Source organism: Montipora capricornis, chromosome 7 (genome assembly GCF_036669925.1).
Source record: "Montipora capricornis isolate CH-2021 chromosome 7, ASM3666992v2, whole genome shotgun sequence".
Classification (NCBI taxonomy): Eukaryota; Metazoa; Cnidaria; class Anthozoa; order Scleractinia; family Acroporidae; genus Montipora; species Montipora capricornis.
In genome coordinates this window covers 5,274,599-5,284,598 of record NC_090889.1, presented here as the reverse complement: position 1 = coordinate 5,284,598, position 10,000 = coordinate 5,274,599, and the positions used below count along the sequence as shown (strand labels likewise).

The following is a 10,000-nucleotide window of genomic DNA, read 5'->3' as shown; positions in this document are numbered from 1 at the left end:
GTTTGTATGACATTCGAACTTCTGAGTATGAACCTGTATGAGCTTATCAAGAAGAACAAATTTCAAGGGTTTAGTTTACAGCTGGTTCGAAAATTCGCACATTCTATTCTGCAGTGTAGCGATGCACTGTATCGCAATCGAATTATTCACTGCGATTTAAAACCAGAGAACATTTTGCTAAAACAACAGGGTAGGAGTGGAATTAAAGTGATCGACTTTGGCTCTAGTTGCTACGAGCATCAGCGTATTTATACATATATTCAAAGCAGATTTTATCGCGCACCCGAAGTGATTCTTGGCGCTCGGTATGGCATGGCAATCGATATGTGGAGTTTTGGATGCATTTTGGCCGAGCTCTTAACAGGATATCCTTTGTTTCCCGGTGAAGATGAAGGAGATCAACTTGCCTGTATAATAGAACTCTTAGGAATGCCATCTCAGAAGCTATTAGACGGATCTAAGCGCTCGAAAAACTTCATTAATTCTAAAGGTCATCCAAGGTACTGTACAGCAACCACTCTACCAGACGGAAGCACAGTTCTAACTGGTGGTCGCTCAAGACACGGAAAAACACGGGGACCACCTGGCTCCAAAACATTTACAACCGCTTTGAAAGGTTGCGATGATGCCCAATTCATCGATTTTCTTCAGAGATGTTTAGAATGGGATCCAACTCAGAGAATGACCCCTTCGCAAGCGCTTCGACATCCTTGGCTTCGCCGGCGATTGCCAAGGGCGCCAGATGCGAACTCCAACGAGAAGAGCGGTTTTCAGCGGCAAAATTCTAGCTCAGGTGTTGCTAAACTGCCACCAGCTGCTCCAACGTCCGGTAAAGCGAAGCCTCGAAGACCTATCGAAGAAATTGTGGATGATGGTACCGATTCTGCCAAGCTCAACACAAGAACTGTTCTTCCAAAAATAGTCGGGAGATGATTTCTTCAATTCAAGCTGATAATTGAACCAATGTTGTATTGTATCAATTTTAAGCTATTTTAAGGACACGAATTGGAAGTTTTCAAGGCATTTTCGTTTCTTTTAATATGACAAGTAGTACTGTACTCAAAGAGAAATTATATTTTATCGCATTTTCATGAGGTTCGTAAATTTTTGAAGTCCTTTAGCGTGTTTTAAGTTAATCATCCCCGCTGTGAAATCTTTGCGAAATGCATAATCGTCATGTTAGCTCATCATGCATCCGCACGCATTCACGGAGTTATGACAGCTGTTTTGCTCACAGTTTTGCAGGAAAAAACCCCTCCTTTTGTCGTTAAGACCAACAATTATAAAAAAAAACCTTACCGTCATATAGAAAAAATCTTGAAATTAATCCTTGTACTTGTACAAGCAGCGCATAGGTGTTATCAATATTAATCTTTAGTTGTACATACATCAGCCGAATTTTTGGCTATAAATTTAATGCATGTTTTTTACCCGTATGAAAGCGAACTTAAGCGTTGTAATAAAGGGAAAAAGTGAATATTATGAGTTTACTTTTCCAATAAAAACAACTCTTTACGTATACGTCGCTTGAGCGGTTTATCATTGTGTCGTTTAAACAGATATAGCGAGCGACATTGCTAGTTGCTGAAGACAAATTCAATGTTTGTGGTACACATTCTTTCCTTTTCGCTCACCGATGCAAGTATTCGTGGCCATTGTGTTGGAAAGATAACAAATTCAGGTTAGACTAACACTGTTCCATTGGCCAATTAGCGTGCGGTTTCTTTAGATGTGACAGGGCAACCCTAAAACCGGGAATCCGGAATCACAGTACAATACACAGAGTAAAAACTATCCTAAACATTCATAAAAGCTAACGTTAGGCCTAATTAGGCCTAAAAACGTTTGTTTAGGCCTAATTAGGCCTAAGGTTAACTTTTATGAATGTTTAGGATAGTTTTTACTCTCTGTATTGTACTGTGATTGCGGATTCCGGGTTTTAGGGTTGCCCGATGTGATATAACTTGGTTATATTTGCACGGAGCAATCAACTAGTCCGTGGGCACAAGATACATAGACAAATGAACATAAAGAGGGCTTTGCCCATAAAAATGTGTTACTCCAGTCGTGTTCTGTGCATTTTCGTTGACCATTAATCAAATTTTACTGAGCTTATTAAAAGTGGGGAAGGGAGGTAGACTTTACCTCTGATGCATGGTTATTTTAGAACTGCACCCAACAAAGCAGAAAGGAATGAGTTGTTAGCATTGTTGTCCCCAATGTATATTCAGGGAACGTGATAACGAAATGTATGAAATCAATCAAATTTTAGGCAAATTGATTAATGTTATCTAAACAGAAGGGAACTTCTTATTCATGGGACTGTCAAAAAAGATCAAAAACGAGCACTTCAAATGTCCATAGAACACCTTGATCTGAGTAACTGCTGAATTAGTGCGTTTTCTTCAAAGTTCAAAAAATACAAAAATAATTGTTATTGTCAAGCAAGAAGAATGATAATTAACATTAGGCATTTTTGACCATTTTGTTTGTGAAAAAGAACCAGTCTTCTGCTTCCTTGTATGGTCTATAAAATAACATGAAATTTTGATGCCATGTGTGACGTTCAATCAGTGAATTAATAATACCTAAAGTGTACACTATTAAGTGAACAAAGTTTTCTGTGGCAATTATTGATTTCATACTCACCTGGCCTTAACAAGAGTGTCGGAGGATTAGTCCCTTCATCAGGGAGAACCAAGTGCTCACTTGCACCTTGGAAAATAGGGTAAAGATTCCTTGTGCACCATTCCACACCATAATGGTTTGAATTAATCAGTCATGGTTATATATAGCTCCTGGAGATTACTTAATTTAATTAACCCATTCACTCCTGTAAGGGCCACCGAGACTTGAAGATTTTACTCTGCCTGACACCACACAATTTTACTTGTCAATGAGGAACCCCACAGGAGTGAAAGGGTTAATCATGGTATCCCCCCAAAGTATGGCAGGGGTTTAATTAGCTGCAGAGGTGGTGAAAGAAAGGATCTTTACTATTTGGCCAAAATTTCTGAAAGATCTTTATTATTAATGGTAAATATTTTTGCAAGAAATGAATGTATATTTGAAGTACAGGTCATAGACAAAATAGAGAAGTGATCCTTGCACTTAAAAGATTTAAGCAGTTGTCTCTCATGGACAGCTGAAACATCCAGGTGGCTTCAACAGGAAAAAAAAAAGAGAATTCTTGGAAATTTGAACCAAAAATTCAGACTACCTTTTGAGGTAGTTTTTTTATCCCATTTGGTGCAAACCAACCAGGATTTTCCTGCCCATTTGACAATTCTGCAGGCTCTACATCTCTTTTTGCATGTCCACTTTGCACTTTGCATGGATCTACTGTTTGGAAATGTTATATTTCATGATGGTAAGCACAATTTTGTTAATAACTGATCTGTATATTCAGAAAATGACGTAAACAAACAGAAAGCACCTGTGTCAAACAACTTGAAAATAACCCTGTTTTTTTACATGGGCAGAAATATCCTAATGTTTAAGTTATTTGCATAAAATGCCTCTAAAACAACCCTATTGTTTATCGTACTCTTCTGTTTAATAAGGACCCTTCCACCTCCATGTGATTTGAATGAATTTCATTCAACTTTTACCAGTCCCAGAAGTGAGAGTTAAAGACGGTGTTGCTAGAATGAAGGTAAGGCTGACAATGAAGTTAGGATTAACCTAACCTACACCTAGGTTTGGCTAACCCTAACCTTGTTTTAGCAATGCCAGATTTAAAGATTTTACTCATCAACTGCCCAGTATGGTTGAACCCATCAAGGACTGAGGTCTAAACTGGTATAGCTTCAGGATCACCAAGGGACATAATAAACCTCTCCACCACTTTAAATCACAACAGTTCTATTATTTTATTTCACAATTGCAAATATGTAATAACTTTTCCTCCTCCCTTAGAGAGTAACACCAGAAACTTCAAAAGCAAGAAAGGATGATTTCTGATGGGTCAACAGTTCATGCAGTCAAACCTTTTGTCCATACGTAACCTGTTAAATTCTGATATCATGACTACTCTTCAGTCCAAGAAAATAATTGTGACAACAGACGGTACTCAATTTATTTCTACTGGAGCAACGAATTGCTTGACTACATAGTATTACATACATGTACTATGCAACTCATACTGTAAATTGTGCTCTCCTTATTAAAAGTTGTAAGCTATCTTAAGTATACTCTTTTCTTCTATAATATCTACATTTATACTGGTATTTGCCTAAAATGTTTTTAAAGCATTTCTATGAAAATCATTGCATAGAGCTGCAATGGAAAAGAAAATTAAGTTTTCTTCATTTCGGAAGACTGTTTTCTTGACATTAGGATGACAAGATTTTAAGCTTTGATTTCTTGAAGAGTAATTTTCTTTTAATAATAATAAAAAGTGTTTTCTAATTAATGGTCTTGACCCTTCCTCAGCTGCTGTGAATGGGTTCACTTAAAGTAAAGTAACTCAGAGAAAACAATCTCTATCAAAATTAAAATCAAAATTATACCAGTAGAGTGTAAGGCTAAAATGCTTTCAAATATTTCTGAAAAAAGGAAAAGGGTTTTCTTTCTCACTTCCACAGTGACAATCACTAATTTATTTCATTAAAAAAAAGAAAATGAACAAACTGCTTTGTCTATGGAAATATCTGTTTATACAGTCTGCATTCCCTTCACAGTTAATGTTAAAAAATCACCACTCAACCTGAAAATTATGCTTGTTTAAGGAAAAAAAAAATTAATTACTAAGAATACTGCAATCTGACAGGGCAAAAGAAGCTACAAACTCTTGTTAGAGAAACCAAAAATGTTTTTACATACAATAATTATTTTATAGTGCCACAGTTAAACTGGTCTCGTATTCAAGGACAAGAAGAGGTCATCATCACCCAAGCCTTCATGTGAAATCAAAGCCTTCCTTGGAAACAGTAAAATGGCCAACTACTAAAACATTTAGTGCACAGCTGCAGTGCTTTGCACTCTACAGAATTACATTTAATATTGCAGCTAATGTTTATTCACCAGTGCGGCAACACACACGGTTTTTACACTGCAGATTTTGACAACCACTGGCTGTATCAGGGTAAGGGCCCTCATCAATATTGTCACAGTAAAAGAACTCTGCATGGTCCAGATTAGGACAAACATTAACCAAGTCCCTAAGTCCTTGAGCAGTCACTTGAAGGCAGCCTGATAAGTCCAGGTGACGCAGCTTAGGCAATCCTCCATATCTTGCCAAAGCCCTACACACAAAAATAATTAATAAGACAGTCAAAAAGAAACATCCATGATGTGCATGGAAAAACAATAATAATTATTACTGAAGGGAAAAGTGATCCTGGAACTTAAGTGAAGAATTTAAGCAACTGTCTGTTAGTACATGTATGTGTATCGCATGGGCCCCAGGGCAATCACGGATTAATTTCATGCAAATTTTCAAAGTTTTCTCACAAAATTCATGATGAGGGTAATTTGCAAAACTTTGAAAAAAAAAACAAGTGAAATCAATCCTTAAATTATTGCACAAGGGCACATTGCAATTACATGTTTATCGCATAAAGGGAAAAATTATTGAGAGAAGCAAATTCAATGCCACAACAAATGACAATCAACACGCTCCCATTCGGTTAAATATCAGTGTTGCTGTCAACTGAAATAGTGCTTAAAATGTATTTTATATGTGGAAAAAAAGTAGTTTAATCTGGAAAAAGATTCTCTTGTAAATTAGCTTGCTTTGGATAAGTAACTGTTAACAAATCAGGATCAAGTAATCTTGCCCTCTTGATTACCAAAAACCCTTGTGATTAAGGAACAATGCCCTCAAATCAGCATTCAGTAATTTTGCTCTGTATGTGATAATAGTAAGAATCGATTTCCTAAAACCTTTGAAAACAAATAAACAATAAAGAGGAGTTATTGAAATGTCATGTATTTCCATTGTTTCTCTCTCTTTTAATAAAATGTCTCCACTAGACACTTGAAAACTTCAGTTGGCTTCAATGAGATTCAAACCCATGTCCCCTGGAATACCAATGCAATAATTATGTTCTACAAACTGAGAAATGAAGCCACTCAGTTTGGAGCAGGTCAATAAAATTTAATTATTAAAATAAATCCACAATTGTGCTATCCAATGGATAGTGATTTGTCAAGAGGATAGCGCTATCCAGCTTTTGAATAACTGGGGCCTGTCTGTTTACCAAATGAAGAAAATTTTCAACACGAAATACAGCAGTTTAAGCAGAAATTGCTTGTAACTAATTATGGCAGCTGATAACTAAATCAAATTTGTTTTTCTTCAATCTATAACAAAGGTTACAACCTTTTTTCTGGAAACAAAACAATTATGTTGATAGCTCTATATAGTGTGCTTTCTACATCACATCAAAGTAGTGCAACTGGTGTAAGTAAAATAGACATGATATCATAAAATAATAAGAACAGCACATGCACTCTCATTGGTCCATAGATGTGTTTAGATGAGAGTACGTAAACACCACTGTGACATCACACAAATTTTGATTGTTCATGTGTTGTCAGAAGCATGTTTTGATTGGCTGGTAGGAAATAAAACCAATCAAGTAAATCTGTTTCAATCAAGAAGTAAAAAAACCCAGCATTTTCCTTCATTTGTCAAATTATTTTTGAGAAATATTTTATAAAAGTAATAGAGAACTTTTTCAGTGTCTACACTACATAGCCAGTCATCTAAACACTCAGGGAGTTTGGAGAATTCTTGAAAGTTATGCAAACCCTCTAATGCAAATTCTCCCAACTCCCCTTTGTGTCTAGACAAGGCTATGTAAACATGGACAAAGTCCTCTTGTCGACTATTGCTTAAATAGTGTAATTATAGGCCATTAGCACTCACAACAGCCCACAAGAAAAAAGTTTGAATGTCAACTTGGCTTAACCAGAAGTCCGTAACCCAGAAGTGTCGATCCTTCTTATCTGGCCTTGGCTCATCAGACAATGCACATGTACATGTAGCTAAGATTTGGAGTACAGGTCCCACCAAATAATGCTCAATCCGTTGACCACAACACTGATGTTTGATACATAAAACCAGGTAGCTACGTGAGGGATTACCCATGCTAAATGCAAAATAACAGTGGCCATTCTAAATTTATAGATAAAACCATAAAGTAATGGGGCTCATTCCATCGAAGACTGACACTACTGGGTTGTGGATATCTGGCTTAACCCAACCAAAAACAGATGAAATGCACATAATTTCAAATAGAACTTGAACCCATTGACTCCCAGGGGTTTCCCAATGACAAGTGGCATATACGGCCGGTTCAGGCTGGCTTGGGATTCAAAGAGTTAATAGCTGAAATTTACTTACTAGGGTATTTATTGATAATGATTTGCCTTTGTTTCATACATTGAGTACAGCAAATAAACAGTTGCCTGCAATGTTACATGTACTGTACAGGAATCTAAGGGTGCGTTCGATTGTCCATATTCCGGAATAGGAATACATGGAATAGAAGTTAGAAATCCTTCGTTTTTACGGAGATTCACCTGAAAATTGTCAAACACTTGCTGAAATGCTATTTTAAACATATCTTTATCATCCTTGTTGCTTCAAAACACCAGACCTACTACCGTTTTAAATCATCACTTCACGTATTCTTATTCCGGAATAGGGTCAATCGAACGCGCCGTAAGATGTGAGATACATTTAAAGGGGTCCGTTTTTGAGTGGATATAGACATTGTTAACCCATCGACTCCTGAACCACCACTGATTGGCCAGAATCACTCCTTGGAGTCAATGGGTTAAAGTGGACATAAATGTAGTTTTTCAGTGGATGTAGTGGTTATTAAAGAAAAGAACATTAATAATGCTCTGCTAATGAGGCTCAGGAGACTCTTGAGGGCTCTGCCATTACCCGTATTATTAATGGTACATGTACCAGCGAAGCTGCCTTGCTCACCCCTAGGCCACTGAAGGTGGGCCTAGTGGTGAGTCAATCACTAAGTCAATCAATCACTAAGACTGAAGGGTCTAATCCCAGCATTCTTGTTAACATAATTACATTTTTCCTGCACATGTATACCTTAAGCCTGCATTAGTAACCTGGTAACAACCAGACAATCCTAGATGAACAAGCCCTCGTCTAGATGACTCTGGAACAACACTACTTTTGTGGACACAGGAGCATGAGGTGTGACAGTCGCAGCTGTTGTCCTCAATATCAGAAATGCCATCACTAGATGGAAGCTTCCCAAGTGATGAAGACAACTGGAACAAGGTTTTGTCTGTGATGTTCTTACAACCAGAGACATCAAGATACTGCAATTGTAGGTCACGTCCCTTTCTGAATAGCCTAAGGTTAAAAAAAGATGTGTTCATTTTTCTTTCATATACCATTCTGATAGACTCTATACTTCATACATTTTTGGACTGTTCTACTACTTCCTCAATCTACACCGATATTGTGAAATAGTTTAATACTGTGAGCAACTTAAAACTAACTCCCCCGAAAGAACAGATTCTATCCCATATCAAGGAGGAAAAATGCAAACTGACGAACGCCCAAGAACGCAGACTAGATATTCTCCTTCTATCCACCAAAATTATTTATACACTTGTAAAACACTTTCTAAGACCCAACTTTGTAGAATTACAGAGGAAAATTGAATGGCAATGGAAACTTGAAAACTGCTCTTCTGTTTGATACTAACCCCCCACGTCTTAATGGTTGTTACGTTTATGCGTATATATATTTTATACAATAACCCAAGTTATTCACGGATTTTGATTGGTTCTTGCCTATGATCTATTAGAGGACAGACACACGATTGACGTCATCATCAGCTTTTATGCGACTAAAGTTTAATTCTTTATTATATAAAACAAATAGATTCCATGTTGCTGTGGCGTCTGTTCAGTAATAGATCACAAAAGACGTCAAAATGTGGTAAGAACATCAGTGACACGCTCGGGCTATCACCTCGTGTGCCACTTTTTTGTCTTACACCACATTTTGACGTCATCTGTGATCTATTACTGAACAGACGCACGGCAACATGGAATCTATTTGATATATATATATATATGTGTACTTTAGTACATGCGACTTGTATAGTATGCTGTTTGTTATTAGTTGATTTTATTCTTTATGTACATTGTTGTATTGTTGTGTTGCAAATAAATAAATAAAATAAATAAATAAATAAATAAATAAAATTTGCCATTCTGAAGAGTAATAATTTTATTATTGTGGTGACTAAAAACAACAGCTGGCTCGTATTTTCTTTGAAATGAACTGAAACGTAGTCCCTAACAAAACTACCACATGTAAATGTAAAGAAATGAAAAAAACCTTTTTAACCCTTTGACACCTAAAACCGGCCTAAACTGGTCTGTCAAACGCCAGACGATTTTACTCGTCAGTGGGAAACCCAATGGATTAGAGGCTTTCTACCAAAGGTTCTGGACTTCCTATGATAATCCTTGTAATTCTCTTGATATCGATCAAGTGATGGTTGATCAAATCTTCTGGACGTTGAGGAACGCCATCCACACAAAACCTAACTTAAGCAGTTAGGTATGAGTCCTTACATTACCAATTGGTATCTGAGTTTTAGAGGGTAGAAAGCAAAGACTGTTATATGATGGATTTTTGGGGCTATGGAAAGGTGTTAATAAGGGTACCACGCAGGGAAGCATGAGTGGCCCCCATTTGTTTACCATTTTCCTTAATGAATGCACGGGATGCAATATGTGACCCTCAGTGACAGATGGCAAGATTTTTAAAATCAACAATAATGCTGAATCCCATAACTCAAGATTTCTGAATTACTCTTTTCCCCTTGATTGTGACGTTTTTATGATCAACTCATCAGTACCCAACACTTACTTGCAGGTATTTGGTGTGAAAACATTATCATTACCCATTTATTCCGTGCGCACCTAGTTCTAGCAAATAGAAAATTTTTCTGGTACATATGTTAAAAATTATGTCATACTCACTTTTGCATGTGCA

At 36.9% G+C, this 10,000-nt stretch overlaps 1 protein-coding gene and 1 long non-coding RNA gene across 2 annotated transcripts in view; one reads left to right on the top strand and one right to left on the bottom strand.

Moving 5' to 3' along the window:
- Nucleotides 1-1,518, top strand: part of LOC138058019 (dual specificity tyrosine-phosphorylation-regulated kinase 2-like) — a 2,418-nt gene extending 900 nt beyond the window's left edge. The window contains exon 1 of the mRNA XM_068903917.1: nt 1-1,518. This exon is cut by the window's left edge and continues 900 nt beyond it. Within this exon, the coding sequence (XP_068760018.1) occupies nt 1-933 (933 nt within the window). The 3' untranslated portion in view covers nt 934-1,518.
- A 2,329-nt stretch (nt 1,519-3,847) lies between these two features.
- On the bottom strand, nt 3,848-8,406 carry LOC138058035 (uncharacterized). The gene is made up of 2 exons (XR_011133772.1): nt 8,069-8,406; nt 3,848-5,246 (listed from the first exon to the last, which is right to left on the bottom strand). It is a non-coding gene; the product is annotated as an uncharacterized lncRNA (long non-coding RNA).
- Between the last annotated feature and the right edge of the window lie 1,594 nt (nt 8,407-10,000).